General features: G+C 37.7%; 1 protein-coding gene across 1 annotated transcript in view; it reads left to right on the top strand.

The window, feature by feature from the left end:
* The first annotated feature begins 945 nt into the window (after positions 1 to 945).
* VIRMA (vir like m6A methyltransferase associated) overlaps positions 946 to 17,488 on the top strand; it is a 60,864-nt gene continuing 44,321 nt past the window's right edge. The window contains exons 1-4 of the mRNA XM_039216505.1: positions 946 to 1,024; positions 11,131 to 11,246; positions 15,884 to 15,970; positions 17,302 to 17,350. Coding sequence (XP_039072436.1) covers positions 962 to 1,024; positions 11,131 to 11,246; positions 15,884 to 15,970; positions 17,302 to 17,350 — 315 coding nt within the window. The 5' untranslated portion in view covers positions 946 to 961. The remainder of the gene's footprint in view (positions 1,025 to 11,130; positions 11,247 to 15,883; positions 15,971 to 17,301; positions 17,351 to 17,488) is intronic.

The raw sequence follows: 17,488 nt of genomic DNA, 5'->3' as shown, positions 1-17,488 counted from the left end.
TTAGATATGGCACTGGTTCATTCTATTCTACCTGCTATTATGCGCTATTACATTACAGACACATACCACAATTTACTTATTACTCCTGGTTGATATCAATTAACAGATTTTTTGCAACTATTAAGTTTTATCGTTAACATTCTTGTATGCGTGGGTATTTCTTTGGGCTCATATGTGACAGTGATCTTATAAGCGGGCCGGGCACGTGTAGTTTTACTAGATAAATCCTAACTGTTCTCCCAAGCACTGGTGCCAATTTAGACTACAAAATAGTTACAAGTCGCTCCAACGTTCATCAACACCGAAGCCGTTAAGACTTAGTTTTCACTCTACATTTCTCTGTCCATGGCATTTCACGTTACACAATTTCTTCAGCTTTATTTCAATTAGTCCTCACCGTAAGACAGTGGGTTAGGCATTATTAGTCACATTTGCAGATGGAAAAAAAAAAAAAAAACTCTTCGTTTTTAGACTACTGTTTCTTTTCTTCCTGAAGAAAAAAAGTCTTACTCTTCAGCCTCGCTTATTGAACCTTTTTCCTGTCAGCCCTGGAAAGGCTGCTTTCTTGGAAAGGAGGTTTCACTGGGCCTGGCGTCCAGGGCTGGCGGGGTTCCTTACCCCTCCTCCACCCTCCTCAAATGCGGCTCGGCACCTGGCCGTCCGAAGGCAGTCGTGGCTCTGTCAGCAACGCGGTGGAAAGACAGGGTTTGGACCACTAGCGCCCCCGTAGTCCCCTCCTCTTCTCCCTCCGCCCTTCGCGCGCCGAAGGCGCCGTCCGCCGCGCTGGAGAAGGCGGAGTCCGAGACTTCAGGCAGCACCACTCATCGCGATAGGCTAACGCTTGCGGCACGAGCGCTCCAGTCACCGGAAGTGCTGCGGTCTCTCCCTCTCCGGAGCCGCGGTCGCCGAGGTTGGAGCTCTGCCCCGGAAGTCTTCCCCCAGTCCCCCGCCCGCGGCAAACATGGCGGTAGACTCGGCGATGGAGCTGCTATTTTTAGACACTTTTAAACACCCGAGCGCTGAGGTAAGGCGTCCCGACTTGATTCCGATCCTGCTTGTCGACTGGTGGATCCTTAGAAAAAGTCATTAGGCGTGCCTCGACTTTTACTCTCGTCGACTGCCGCTTTAACTCCTCACAGACATAGCCCCCTCCCCCCCCCGCTTGGGTGTGGGCACCGCGTCTGAGGGAGGGTGGCGGTAGACCCTCCCCCCCATTTTCCCCAGCTTTCCCTTAGTTCCCTACGTCTTTGGTCGAGTTGGCTGCTCTGCTTGCCTTGTTCTTTTGTTGTGCTATTGTTTCCTGTCAGCTTTGGGCCTCGAGAAGGATCGTGGTTTTCAAGTTTACCTCAGGTGGTGTTTGGGAGGGGTCTTGGACAGCTTGAGTTTGACAGCCCAGGTGACTGAGTGGGTCACGCAGGTTTCGTGGTTCCTAAATCCCTCCTCCGAGGTTTCCTTCCTAACAGGAGTTCTGCTGTCCAGGTGGGACACTCATTCGGTTTAGGATTGTGGCGTTCGCCAGTTTGCTCTGAAACTCGAATCCTTATCCCTTGGAAAGATTTCACACATTAGGACACGAAGCACTTACACGGAACGCCCTTTGGGTGGAGAATACTTGCGAAGAAGAGAGAATTGAGAGAATTGTAGTTTATCTGTACAGCATAATTGTATTGTTTTCGGGGGGCGGGGGGTGGTGTGGACTACTCGTTCTGTGATAACTTGAGCGCCCCTGAACGTCTGACTCTGCGATATTTAAATTGAATATAGCTGGTTAACTAAAGGTTCCCGAAAGCTAGCCAAAATGGACATGAACCAAGTCCATAGAGATAATAAAAACGTCCCAGTACTCACATTTCTCTTCCAATGTAAACTTAATTTAGAGAACTGTTCTTTTTTTGGATATAGTGATGGTAGTGGGTAGTGGTTGTATCTTAATGTTTTGTTTGGCAAAATAAAAAATTTGACAACTTTCGTCTTCTAATTATTTCAACAAATGGTTTATAGGTGTGTAAAAATAAAAATTTTGGAAACTTGATCATGTCTTACTAACAATGAGTGAATTTGTGGTCTCATTTCATGTGGGTCAGTTAGCTCTGCTTGTTCAATGACTGTACTTCTCTGACTATCTCCAGCTAAGCTTTAGAAAACTCATGGTGGAGTTAGTTGGATCAGAACAAACCTGTCACGTGTACAGTAGTAGAGAACTGTTAAAAGTGAAAGAAGCCAATGATAAATTAGTGGCATTCTAGTTTAAGAGAATCGGCATTAATTCACTTATATATTTAAAAATCTAGTGTTTCTTCATTCATTCATGGACAAACATTGAGGACCAAGAGAGGGCAGGACCAGTTCTGGCAATGATTGAGGGAGGCTTAGTAGAGATCACATTTGAATAGAGTCTTGAAGGAAGACTAAAGGTTTGTGGGGAGTATGAAATATTGAGTTGTTCTCAAGGAGCTTATAACTAAGTATTGGAGGTTAGGTCCACAAAAGTATGATTCAAGTTAGAAGGCGAGGAGTGTGTATAAGAAGAGTGGGAATCCCTTGGGTTTTATCATCCCTTTTTACCCCCTCTTTCACTCTATCTCTTTTTTTTTTTTTTTTTTTTTTTAAGTAAGCTCTATTCCCAATGTGGGGCTCGAACTCATGATCCTGAGATAAGAGTTGCATGGTTGACTGGCTGAGCTAGCCAGGCGCCCAAGGGTTTATCCTCTTTATTCCAAAATGCCGTTGGCCTATTGGGACCCCAATCAGTATTTATTTAAGCTCCATTTGGTGCTACCAATAAGGCTGTGTGATTTCAGAGGAGGAAGAGATCACTCTTCTTTTATCAGGGAAGACTTCAAGGCAGTTGGCATGTGAACTGGGTCTGTGATGGAAGAGGAAACGTTCCACAATTGTAGATAAGAAAGCAGGGCATTCTCCTGGAGTAGTCAGTCCTCTGGGGAGTATGTCAGAAGTATTAGTTTGAAGTGGCAGCTGCAGGGCAGTTCGAAGCCAGATCATGGAGTTCCTTTGAATGCTCAGCAAAATAGCATGGACTTGATTTTGTAGGAAATAGGTGGTTTTTGAGCAAATTAAATGACTAGAAAAATTCATTAAGTCGATTAATTGATCACTAATACCTAAAATGATTCAGAAAAATTAGAGGTGGCAAATAAGGAAGAAAAGGTGAGATGTTATGAAAGCTTGGGTTTAGCAGATGGGCAGTAATCATTGTCCACAGTTATTGAATGCTCACTTTGTGCAAGGTTCAGTGCTTTCGTAATTTAAATATACTATCTCTAATCCTTGTAATAATTTTGAAAGATCCTTATCCCCATTTTATAGATAAGGAAAGAGAGTGTGAGAGGTTAGGTGATTTTCCTAAAGTGTCATAGCAGGATTAAAGCATACCAGTGTGGCTTTAAAGCCGTGCCATACTGTGTCTCAGTAGGACTAAGTAGGAGGAGATAGGGGCAAGATAAATTTTGGATATAGAGTTGATAGCATGGCAACTGATTGTATAAGGGAGAAAGAGTAGTTAAAAGTGATAGAGTTATAGTTTTAGAGATAGAGAATTGGTAGGGCCATTGATCATAGAAGAGTCTGGAAGTATGTTTGATGGAAACAGGATAGTTTTAGTTTTAGGTGTGTTTAGTGGTACACCAGAGAGATTTGCTCAAATAGAAATTTGGGAATTTGTTTTAACAATTTCATTTATGAAAAAATATTTCTGAAGGTGAGGTATAGCTCAGGGGAGAGGGGGAAGCAATACAAATAAGAAAACAAATAAAAACTCCCAAAACCTATTGGCCTTGCTTTCAAAGAGGTTTGTGATCTGGTGAAGAAATATTTATTCACATTTCCCAAGGAGAATACTGAAAGGGGTTTGAGTCATGTTAAATGAATTACAAATTGTGTTTGTGGTTTGTATGCCACTTTATTCACAATAAAAAAACAACTTACTTTAGTAAATTTTTTAAAAACTTGATTTAATTTGAGAGAGCACAAGTTGGGGAGGGGTGGAGGGAGGCAGGTGGGGTGAAGGGGGAGAGAGAGGGAGATTCTCAAGCAGGCTCCATGCTGTCAGTGTGGAGCTAGAAGCAGGCTCAAATCCTTGAACTGTGAGATCATGACCTGAGCCAAAATCAGTAGTCAGACAACCTACTGAGCCACCCAGACACCCTTGTTATAGTAAATTTTAATTTCAATATAGATAAACAAGAATATACAGAAAAGCAAAGCCTTTCTTTTTTTTTTTTTTTTTACAAATAGTTTATTGTCAAATTAGTTTCCACATAACACTCAGTGCTCATCCCCACAAGTGTCCTCCTCCATGCCCATCCCCCCTTCCCCCCACATCCATCAGTCCTCAGTTTTTGTCAGCATTCAAGAGTCTCTCATGGTTTGCCTCTCTCCCTTTCCCCCACCATTTCCGCCCTTCTTCTCCCCCTTGTTCCTCCGTCAAGTTCCTCCTAATTCTCCTATACGTGCAAACATATGATATTTGTCCTTCTCTGCCTGACTTATTTCGCTCAGCATAACACCCTCAAGGTCCTTCCATGTTGCTACACATGGCCAGATTTCATTGTTTCTCATTGCCGTGTAGTATTCCATGGTATAGATAAACCACATCTTCTTGATCCATTCATCTGTGGATGGACACTTAAGCTCTTTCCATGTTTTAGCTATTGTGGAGAGTGCTGCTATGAACATTGGGGTACATGTGCTCCTATGCCTCAGCATTTCTGTATCCCTTGGGTAAATTCCTAGCAGTGCAAAGCCTTTCTTAGTCCCAGCTATGATTTACAGATTTTTACATTTTTTTCTTAAATCTTCTAGTGTATGTGTCTATGTATATATAAACATATATGTATAAATGCATGTATCCATCACCCACAGTAACATGCCCATACTGTAATACTGTTTTGTGGTTTCTTGTTTTTACCTAACAATGTGTTGTGCATCTTTATCAATTAAGAACTATACTTACATAACATTTTATTTTTATTATTATTTTAATGCTTATTTTTGAGGGGTACATAGTATGAGCAGGGGAGGGGCAGAGAGAGAGGGAGACACAAAATCTGAAGCAGGCTCCAAGCTGTGAGCTGACCTGAGCTGAAGTCGGACACTTAACCAACTGAGCCACCCAGGTGCCCCTATTATTGTTCTTTTTTTAAGCGTTTGTTTATTTTTGAGAGAGAAAGAGGACGAGCAGGGGTAGGAGAGAGAGAGAGAGAGGTAAGTAGGTAGCGGATCCAAAGTGGGCTCTGTGCTGACAGCATAGAGCCTGACACAAGGCTTGAACTCACAAACTGTGAGCTCATGACCTGAGCCAAAGTCAGATGCTTAACCAACTGAGCCACCCAGGTGCTCTTGTACTTCTATAATATTTTAGATGTACACTTCATTTTGAAATGTTATCTCTTTATTTTGACTAGGTAACACATGTGTGAGGTAAAAATCCAATTGGTACAAAAGGGTATATAGTAAAAAGTATGTCTTTTTCTTATCCCTGCCCTCTAGCCATCCTGTTTCTTTGCCTAGGTATTCTGTATAATTCCATTTTTACTGGCTGCACGGTATTTCTTTAAATGGTAATACTTTTATTTATATAAAATACATTTAGGTTTTCTTATTAAGTTTATTTTGAGAGAGAGTGAGAGAGCGATCAGGGGAGGGGCAGAGAGAGAGAGAGAATCCTAAGCAGGCTTCGCCCTGTTAGTGCAGAGCCCAACATGGAGCTTGAAACCACGAACAATGAGATAACTGACCTGAGCCGAAATCAGACACTTAAGCCAACGGAGCCACCCAGGTGCCCCTACATTTAGGTTTCTAACGTTTTTACAATGATGTGATATTCTTTAAATTATAAATGTTAAAGTTATTTTATGAACCTTTATTTTTAGAGTGGAATTGCTGGGTTAAAATGCAGTCTTATAATAGTGGTTGATGCTAGAAGGTACTACTTCATTTTAGAGTTTTTTTAAGAAAGTAATTAGAACTCATCTGAACAGAAGTGATAATGGAATGGTAGGGATAGATGAGATAGCTTTAGCTTACCCTTAAGGAGAGGGTAAACAGAGAAGGGAAAATATTTGCAGGGATAGAAGAGTAAGGAAGGGGAGGCAGCTATACTGTGAGTTGTAAACACACAGTGACTCCTGAAGGTAAATGTGGTTCAGAGTCCTGAAATTTGACCAGTTTATTCTTCACATTCCTCCTATGTCTGTAATCATAAATCTTCCATGATTCCCCTTGTCTTCCTAAGGCTTATGTGCTCCTCTAGATATCTTAAGCCTCTACTTCACTGTAATATTTTTAACTCTCTGAAAACACAGTTTAATCAACTTTTATTAAACACTTATTAAAAGTCTTTCATTTATTAAATGAATATGCTAGGCACTTTGAGTATAACAGTAAACTGAGACTTGGTTATTGTCTTCTTGAGATGCAACTCTAATGGGAGAGATAAAAGAAGCAATTACAGTTTAGTTTGATAAGAGGCTTTTGATTCACAAGGAGAGGCATCTATCTATACTTGCTTTGGCACACCTTCCAAGAGAAAGTTCACTCTCAGGGTGCCTGGGTGGCTTAGTCAAGGGTATGGCTCTTGATTTCAGCCCAGGTCATGATCTCATGATTAAGATCTGCATCGGGCTCTGCTCAGACAGCACAGAGCCTCCTTGGGATTCTTATCTCTCTGCCCCTACTGTGCTCTTGCTCTTGCTCTCTCCACCCCCTGCCCCCAAATAATAATAACAATAATAATAATAGTAATAATAATAATAATAAAAAGAGGGGCACCTGAGTGGCTCAGAGGGTTAAGCCTCTGGTTCTTGATTTCAGCTCAGGTCATGATCTCATAGTGCAGACCCTGCTTGGGGTTCTTGCTCTCCATCTCTCTCTGCCTCTTTTCCTCTTTCTCTTTCTCTCAAAATAAATAAATTTAAAAAAACTGCTCTAAAAAAAAAAAAAGTGGACTCTAAAAGGAATTGAGACAGAGGAGTGTGGGAGCAGAGATAATAGCATGAGTGAGGCCTGAAGATGAGAAAGAGCATGGTATGTTGGGGCTATAAATTTGAACGGGCAAGAAGAGGTTATACTTGTTTATAAGACAAGGAATTTGGCCTGGGAAGCAAGGGAGTGATACTTTTACCTTCTAGAAGGACCACACTACAATAGGAGAATAGGTGGAGGGGAACAAGAAAGAAGCCCCAAACCAGGAAGGATTCTATTGCTGTAACCCAGATTAGTGTGAAGAGTGTCTGGAACTAGAGAAGTGAAGCCCTAATGGAAAGAAATACCAGATTTGAGAGCTATTTAGAAGTTTAATCACTGGGACTTGTTATTTAGATGAATGGTTTAGGTGAGAGAATGAGAAAGAAGCAAACGATAATAATGGTTTCTGTCTTGGCGATTGTGGATGGTGTTGCTAACACTTACATAGGAGAGTTCAGTTTTGGACTTGTTGAGTTTGTATTGCCAGAGAGACATTCAAGTGGGGATGTCCAGTTGGCAGTTGGTTATAGTGGTCTGGGGCTTGCGAGTGAGGTCCTAAACGGAGATTTAGATTTGGAGTTGACTTATGGCAGTGGACGAAAGTTTTATTTCTTGTAATTTTATTGATTGTATTTACCTACTCTGCCCTACTTCATTTTACCCTCTAGCCATGGTGAACTGTGCTTGCAATTTCTTGAATCTTCCAGGTTCTTGTTTGCCTTCCTTGTGTGCATGCTTCTTCCTTTGCTTGGAAAGTTGTTCCTTCGCCTCCTTTCCTACTGATTCTTGTTTTCCTTAAAGACTTGCTTAGCTCAAGTGCTGTTTCTTAGGGGAAATCTTTCCTGACACTCCTCTTTTCCTCCCCACAAATTTTGGTCCACAAAAGGGGTAAGTACCCCTTTGACTTTGCACAGTATCCTGTATGAGTCTCTATCATAGCAAATATCTGTTTGTCTACCACACTAGATGGTCTCTTCTTTAATGGCTGAGATTATTATGTCTTTGTCTTGGTATCCTTGGGACCTGGCATTCCTTGGAACATAATAGATATTTAATAAATGTTTAGAAATAAATGTTGAATAAAAGGGGTAGCAACTAATACAGAAATTCTTCTACTTACAAACAAAATAGATTTTTAAATTATTTTTATTAAAATTTTTTAAATGTTTTATTTATTTCTGAGAGACAGAGAGAGTGAGAGAGAGAGAAGAGAGAGAGCGTGAGCAGGGGAGGGTCAGAGAGAGAGACACACACAGTATCTGAAACAGGCTCCAGGCTCTGAGCTAGCTGTCAGCACAGAGCCCGATACAGGGCTCAAACCCATGAACTGTGAGATCATGACCTGAGCCAAAGTCGGATGCTTAACTGACTGAGCCAGCCAGGCACCCCACAAAATACATTTTGAAAGGCTGTTCATAAAATTTTAAGTTCATTTTTTTTAGGTCTACAGTGATTACACCCTAACAACTAATACCATTAATTAATCAGTAGAGGGCAGGGTAGAGGAGGATGCAGTTAATGAACTTTTGCTCTAAGTTTCGTTTCTACATATTAATGAGAATTTAAAATATGTAAGCAAAGGAACTTCAGTATAGTATACTTTATAAGCAGAGAAGTTCCTTACAAGAAGGAAACATAGTGTCAAAGTTTGAGGCAAAATGCTAATTTCTTTTGTGTAAAACTATTGTAGCATATGTAGAATACCTATAGTATATTTGTAATAATAAGGATACAAGTTCAGATCCTATCACAAAAGCCAAAATAACAGTGGATTGATAAAATAGGATTTTTCTCTCAATCTGTAAGTATTCTAGGGCTAATATGACAGTTCCACAGTGTCAAGGGCCCAGATTCCTTCTGTCCCTTTCCTCTGCCATCCTTAGGATGTTGCTTCTTTCATTGTTCAAGATAGCTCACCTATAACATCTGTGTTCTAGAAAGGCAACAGAATTTTGGAATAAGAAGTAGAAGGAGTTTCTAAAGTCTGAACCTTCCTTTAAGGACGTGATCTGGAGTTGCCTGCATTTCCATTTTCATCCCATCTATCAGAAGTTAGTAATGGTACCTGGGTGGCTCATTTGGTTAAGCATCCAACTCTTGATTTGGCTCAGGTCATGATCTTATAGTTTGTGACCTTGAGCCTCATGTCAGGCTCCGTGCTATCAGCACTCATGTTCATGCTCTCACTCTCAAAATAAATACACTTCCAAAAAAACAAGAATGTAAAATATCTCATTAATAATTAAATAAAATTAGTGAGCATGTGTTCATGCTAGCTTCCCAGGAGTCTGGGAAATCCAGTTTTTAGTTCACTAGTGCCCAGCTCAGTCTTCTTTAGCAGAAGAGGAAAATTGGTATTGGAAGACAGCAATCAGCTTTGCTTTGCATTCATCTTGTTTCTTTTATTACTTTGAGAATTTTTAAATGCATTTGAATAGTAAACATATTAAGATTTCTATGCCTATATGTTTAATCATAATCTCTGAATTTAAGAATGCAAAACTGGCTCAGTCAGTTGAGTGACTCTTAATTTTGGCTCAGGTCATGATTCCAGGATCGTGGGTTTGAGCTCTGCATTGGGCTCCGTGCTGAGCGTGGAGACTGCTTAATATTCTTTCTCTCTCCACCTCTGCCCCTATCCCCCACTGATGTGTGCTCTCTCTCTCTCTAAAATAAAAAATTAAATTTTTAAAAAATGCAAAATTGGGAAGTCATTCTCACATCTTAGGAAAGACTAACTTGAATAATCTTTTGGTCTGTTGATATGCATGATATTCTTTGCAGCTTTCAAAAGAGACCGAAAATTCATTCTTTCTAGATACAGATAACATGAACCATTTTTCTCATAAATTTTTAAAAATAAAATCTCCTTGATATCTTTATGTTTTAATTTCTTAATGTTTATTTATTTTAGTAGAGAAAGAGATAGAGAGCAAGGGAGGAACAGAGAGAGAGAGAGAGAGAGAGAGAGAGAGAGAGAATCCCAAGCATGCTTTGTACCTTCAGTGCAGAGCCTGATGTGGGGCTCAAACACATGAATCATGGGATTATGACCTGAGCGAAAATCGGATGCTCAACCAACTGAGCCACCCAGGCACCCCTTGAATTTTGATCACTAAGTAATCATGGTTGGCTGAACTGCTAGGAACAGTTGATGTAAAATAGTCCAAAAACAGTGTGAAACATTCCTTTTTAAATTATTGATCACAGGAGCTACCTTTGACTGATACTGTGTCTGTTGGGGCGCCTGGGTCGCTCAGTCAGTTGAGCATCTGACTTAGGCTCGGGTCATGATTTCGCCGTTTATGGGTTCGAGCCCCATGTCCGGCTCTGTGCTGACAGCTCAGAGCCTGGAGCCTGTCTTCAGATTGTATGTCTCCCTTTCTCTGACCCTCCCCTGCTCACGTTGTCTCTCTCTCTCTCTCTCTCTCTCTCTCAAAAATAAATAAAACATTAAAAAAAAAGAATTGTATGCTAAATATAATTTATGCTATCCATTTCTTTAATCTTGATAAACAACTTGTGGATTCCAATTATTTCAGGGAGGATTTACTTCAACTATTAAGTACCTAAATGACTCTCCTTGATCTCTTATTATTAGTTATATGTAAGTTTAGTAAATTAAGCTAATTTAAGTATAGATAGGCACTCTCTTATTTGTAATTCAGAAATTAAAAAATGGCATAACCTTTTTTAGTATGAATATACATGTAGCTGCAGAAATATTAATGTTTTGATGCAAGGTAATCAGAAGCAGAAGCAGGGAATGTTAAGTAATATGCAATTTTTGTATCTTACTGCTTTTCTAAAAACCCAGAAATTCAGGATGGTGAAAAGCATCTGGCACCAGAGGTTTCCAGTAAGGGATTGTGAGTCTTTATTGGCCTAACCAGAATATCAGTAGAGAGGGAAATATGCTGAGGAAAATATTATTGTACAAATGGAGAGATTTAACTAGGTATGTTTTATCATCAGCTATTTTTAAAACAATCATTTCTACAGTATTGTAAACAATAGCACTATTTTAATGTTTATATGTTTATATGTGACCTTTTGAAAGAAATTAAATTGAAGATGAATAAATTTTGAATAAAGTGTTTTGCTTACAGAATGTCCCTATTCTTTCTCTTTTATTTTTTTTTAAAGCAAAGTTCTCATATAGATGTAGTACGTTTCCCCTGTGTGGTTTATATCAATGAAGTCCGAGTCATACCCCCAGGAGTAAGAGCCCATAGCAGCCTGCCAGATAATAGAGCATACGGGTAAGTAACTTTCTTTTTAAAAGTGTTTGTGACTAAAGGATGTCCTAGACATATTCTTCAATGCAAAAATTTGAGGTAGTATTTTGTCAGTAAAACAAACAACCTAAAACTTTATTCAGTTATGTTAAGTTGTATTGTGATTGGAAAAGAGATTATTTGATCTAAGTGCCAGAAAAAATATTCTTCAGTTTTTTAATCAGTGAAATAGGTTTGTATTTTCTAAAATACTCTATAGTGTCACAGTCTAGTAATTAAAGTATTTTTAACCTGGCTTTTTCGTTAAAGATAAGTAAGAATTAGTCTGATTACTTAGGTGTATATCTTTTATATTATTTTATAATATCAGTTTTCATGACCTAATAGTGATCTTCTTAGCCTGATACATGTGTCTTTTATAAATTTGTAGCATCACATTAGCCTTTAGTTTTAATTAGCAAGTAGTTATTTGATGCTTTCTCTTTCTTAGTTTCCGTGGGAAATAAGCAAAATGTAAGACATGGTCCCTGATGTGGAGTTGTTGATAACTTTAACAGCTGACCTAAAACAGAGGAATTTGATCCTTGTTGTAACATGAATAATCATTATTTTCTTATTTTAATTACCTGAATTAGAAATATAAGCTAAATTTTGGTTGTGGAACTATGAACATTTCTAGTAAATATATTTATGTGTTTTTAGCTTATTTTTACTATTTTACTATTTATTTATTTATGTTTATTTATTTTTGAGAGAGAGAAAGATACAGAGTGCGAATGGGGAGGGGCACAGAGAGAGGGAGACACAGAATCCAAAGGAGGCTCCAGGCTCTGAGCTGTCAACACAGAGCCCAGTGTGGGGCTTGAACCCACAAACTGTGAGATCGTGACCTGAGCTGAAGTCAGACACTTAACCGACTGAATCATCCAGCTGCCCCTCGGTACTACATTTTATTATATGCACGCTCTGATAGCTTAATTTCTGTTACTTGAGAGAGTTAAACCAGCTACTTAGTAGTCCATATTATGGTACAGATTCAAGGTTAAGGGCTCATTTCTTCATAATTATGAAAAGTAATTGGTTATTTGTGAAATAGATACAAAATCTTTTCTACAGGTTTTCAGGTCATTCAAAAATACAACAAATATAAAGCAAAGCAATAAAAATGTTTAATGTTTATAATGAGAAATCATCATTGACTTCATATATCTTTTTCTCTGTGTTTAAGGAAATAAAAACAGGTTTTCCAATAACTTCTTCCTATTTTTTCCTATAAAAGGAAATGTGTATAGAATGTAAAAGATGGGGTGACGATAGTGTAATCTGTCAGTCTTCTCTAATTGTACTGCTTTTGGTCAAAGAAGGCCTGTTAGTTATCTATTGCTGTATAACAAATTACAGCACATTTAGCAGCCTACAACAGCAAACATTTATTATTTCACACTCTTTCTGAAGGTCAGGAATCTAGAAGTGGCTTATTTGGCTCAAGTTCCCTCATGAGATTATAGTCAAGATGTAGGCGAGAGCTGCAGTGATTTGACTGGGGCTGGAGAATTTGCTTAGAAACTCACTCACTCACAGGGACGCCTGGGTGGCTCAGTTGGTTAAGCGTCTGACTTCAGCTCAGGTCATTATCTCACAGTTCGCAGGGCTCTGGGCTGACGGCTAGCTCAGAGCGTGGAGCCTGCTTCAGATTCTGTATCTCCCTCTCTCTCTGACCCTTCCCTGCTCATGCTATCTCTCTTTCTCTCAGAAATTTTACCATATTCTGTTGATTACATATTCTGCTAGTACAGTGTGAGGTGTGAATACCAGGAATGAGGGGTCTTTGGGGCTGTCTTGGAGGCTGGCTAGCATAACAGGCAAAATGGATCTGCAATGGGTAGGAGTATTGTGAAATTTTCCCTCCTTTTTTCTCTTGTACTTCTTAGCTAGGGGTAAGTGGCATTTCATGTTTTAATAATTCCAAATATGAAAGTATCAAACAATTTTATACATCATTAATATGTTACAGAACAGTAAAATAAGGTATTAATACAGTAATGCAAATGTAAGGTGTGAGAAAGTAATGTTAGGGATCAAGTGATATTTGTGCACCATACTTTTACAGCAGTGTTTTTTCTCATTATAAACATCTTTATACATCCAGTCAACAAATTAGAATAGTTAACAAGAAGTTTTTTCTCATTATAAAAGTCAGTAATGTATAGGTAAAATTAAAATCCCTTTAATCCCTCCATCCTGAGAAAAATCCTTAAATTTGATGCTTTGTGTTATTTAATGTATATATGTATATTTGTATATTTAGTTGTATGTGGTATTTGTATGTTTTGTTACTTTTTATAAGTGTGGTATCTTAGATTAGGTTTTAGAGTTAACTTAAAAATTTTAATGTTTACTTAAAAAAATTTTTTTTTAATATTTTTATTTATTTCTAGGAGAGAGAGTGAGACAGCGTGAGCAGGGGAGGGTCAGAGAGAGAGGGAGATACAGACTCTGAAATAGGCTCCAGGCTCTGAGCTGTCAGCACAAGTCCTGATGAAGGAATAGGACTCAGAAAGAGTGAGATCATGACCTAGGCTGAAGTCAGACACTTAACTGACGGAGTCACCCACCCAGGTGCCCCTAGAGTCAACAACTTTTAAAATGTAAGTCTAGTGCAGTCAAATGACCATTGATTCTTTAAATTGCTTTTCACTGACCAGCACCTGAGTTTTGGGGGGGTTCAAAAGTAAAGAATTTACATTTGAGCCCTTTTTCCTTCCCTTGAGATATTAAAGGCCAGGATCTAGTTTGAAGAAATATAGGAAGGGGAGACTAGAGATGTTGAGCATATGTAGTTGAATTTGGGTTAGATAGATGTATCCTACTCTGACAGCTATATTACTGCTTTGTGTGTTTCTTTATTTTACTTAACATTATGTCAGGAGTACTTTCACATCATTAAGTACTATTTGAAAATATGATTTCTAATGGTTGCATAATCTAATGAATGGTTATACAGTAGTGCCCCCTTATCCACGGTTTCACTTTCCGGGTTTCAGTTACCTGCGGTCAACCGCAGTCCAGAAGCAGATGATCTTCCTTCTGACAGATCGTCAGAAGGTCAGTAGTAGCCTAATGCTAAGTCACAATGCCCATGTCATTCACCTCACTTCATCTCATCACATAGACATTTTATCATCTCACATCACAAGAAGAGTGAATACAGTACAATAAGGTATTTTGAGAGACTACATTCACATACCTTTTCTTACAGTATATTGTTAAAATTGTATGTTATTAGTAGTTACTGTTAATCTCTTACTGTGCTTAATTATAAATTAAACTTTATATATGTGTGTGTATATATATCCATGTATGTATATATGGAAAAAAACAGTATATTTAGGATTTGGTACTGTCCATGGTTTCAGGGGTCTTGGAATGTATCTCCTGTGGATAAGGGGGTACTACTATACTGTAATTTGTTTGGCTAGTTCCTTATGTGGGGACCATTAGGTGTTTTTACTTTTCAAATTATAAATAAGAGTATGATGAGCATTCTCTTGGAAAAAAAATCTTTTTTTGTGTATCAGGGTTTCCACAGAAACACTTCCCCAGAAAAGGTATTTCTGCATCAGATGGTGTGAAGATTTTCTCATTCTCCTGAATTTTATTGCCATGTTGCCTCTCAGAACAATTGTACCTGTTTGTCATTCTGTCAGTGCATAAGGGAACCTATTTGATATACTTCGGGCATTATGCCTTTTACCAGTTGAGTTTTTTGTAAATAACAAAATATGTGATGTTTAAAATCAAGGTTATTAGTTGAGTCTAAGGAATTTCAGCCAGGGGTAAAATATATATCAAGTAAGATTTCATTCTAACACAAATTAAATAGACTTTACTCTTAACTATGTAAGTCTACAAAAAAATAAAAATGTTTATCTAAATTGCTACTATACAAATTTGAATTTAGGCTTTAAGTCACAATTTTGGGCTCTGATGCCAGAATTATTATAGTCTTGTATTAATGTGGGTTAAGTTGAAATCAAATTGTAATTATATAAATTGAAATCAGTTAACTTCTGATTTGTTCTAATAATAGAAGGGAATGGTGCTATAATGAATTATAAAAGATGTTACAATTAATTAGCATTTGTCTTTATAATACATTAAGATTTTAAAATATTTATGTCTATTAGGATGGCCCAAGTAGCAGACTAAAGATACTTGTTGATTAAAATTTCATTTTCAGTAATACTCAAAGTGTTTACTTGAAAATTGAACATGAATTTATTTATTTTAACATTTTATTTATTTTTGAGAGAGAGATAGAGACAGCATGAGCAGGGGAGGGTCAGAGAAAGAGGGAGACACAGAATCCGAAGACAGGCTCCAGGCGCTGAGCTAGCTGTCAGCACAGAGCCTGACACGGGGCTTGAACCCACGACCTGTGAGATCATGACCTGAGCTGAAGTCGGACGCTTAACCGACTGAGCCACCCAGGCACCCCGAATGTGAATTTAAAAATTATAGAAAATAATTACAACTAACTGTGTCTTTTTATTAAAGTATATTCTAGAATTGCTTTTAAAATTGTACTTACTTCATCTTTTGTTTTAATTTAGGAACTGATTATTGCAAAGGCTGACATTTCAACTTTGTTTCATTCACAGGGAGACCTCTCCGCACACATTTCAATTAGACTTATTCTTTAACAATGTAAGCAAACCAAGTGCCCCAGTTTTCGATAGGTTGGGAAGGTATGTACCCATTAGGTAATTTCACCAAACTTAGGAATTAATAGGCAAAACCTTTTTATTCTTTAGATAGAAAAAAAGGATGTATTTGTTGGTAGACCTAAGAACTTGGAGTTTATTTTACCAATTGGCATTGTTAAAGAAATGTCAAGCTCCTAGGAAGATGTTGAGTTTCTTTACAGGATAAAAATTTAAGAGTGTGAACATTAGCCATCTTTTATTTCCTTTTTATTGCTGTGTATACTTTGTATACATATCAAATGATTTAATAACCTAATTTAGAAAAAGTTGCTTTTTGATTTCTATAAAAGAACTGTATAAACACTTTGATAGCTAATAATTTGTGTCTTTTAGGTAAGAGTACTACATAATTTAAAATTCTATGGTCATATTTTGTAAAATGAGAATTTTGTTCATAGAAATCCCCATTTGGGTTATTTATTACTTTCAAGGTATTACTAACTAGTTGTTTTGATATCTGCGAAATAATTGACCATTAAAAGGGTCTAGTAAGAACTCATTTATAAATTCTTATTTATTTACTTATTTATTTGGTGAGAGAGCAAGCAGGGGCAGGGTAGAGAGAGAGGTAGAGAGAAAGAATCCCAAGCAGGCTCCCCACTGTCAGTTTAGAGCCTGATACGGGGCTCAAACTCATGAACCAAGAGATCATGCCCTGAGCTAAAACCAACAGCCAGATGCTTAACTTACTGAGCCACCTAGGTGCCCCTAGAACTCATTTATAAAATAAAAACATTTAAAGTCAGCTTAAAAATGGAAAAATTTCAACCCCTGTCAAGAATTAACTGTTTTAGATTTCACTTGTTATTTTATTGATCTTTGACTGTTATTATTTATATTAAATATGATAAGTTATATTAACAATATACTTTAAACTATATTATTAATTTATTTAATTGATAATTTAACTTTTTTTTCTAATGAAGGGAACCTAGATAATCTATGGAATTTATGTCAGTACCTACTTGATAAAAATAGGTACTTTTCTCTATTTGGTCCTATTATACATCTTAGGAAGGCTGTAATGCAATGCTTCTCTACTTTGGTTGTATATTAGAATTACAACCAAAAATACTTTTTAAAAAATACTAATACCTACACTTATCCCAAACCAATTAAATCAGAATCTCTGGGGAGTTTATTTTATACTTGATAACATTTTGGGGGGAGTAATTTAAAACTAAACTTAGTGGTTTATTAAAACAATAATCTAGCATTTGGTTTTATTAAAACATATAAATTAAGAAAGACTTCTTCATGAATAATGATGTTCAGTGGTTGAGCCTGTATATTTATTCCTACTCTTTTGGCAGCCTGGAATATGATGAGAATACTTCTATCATCTTTAGACCCAACTCAAAGGTAATTTCAGAAGTCAGCTTTCATCTTGTTACTACTGTTTGTTTTCACTTTCATTGAGAGATTTTATTCAGATAAATCAGTGATGCAGAGTATTAGCCTATTTGGTTCTAGTGCTGCAGGATAACATCGTTTCTTGTC

This window comes from Hyaena hyaena, unplaced genomic scaffold (assembly GCF_003009895.1).
Source record: "Hyaena hyaena isolate Hyena2069 unplaced genomic scaffold, ASM300989v1 scaffold_635, whole genome shotgun sequence".
Classification (NCBI taxonomy): domain Eukaryota; kingdom Metazoa; phylum Chordata; class Mammalia; order Carnivora; family Hyaenidae; genus Hyaena; species Hyaena hyaena.
The sequence above is the reverse complement of the archived record's forward strand: the minus strand, read 5'-3'. Positions and strand labels throughout refer to the sequence as shown.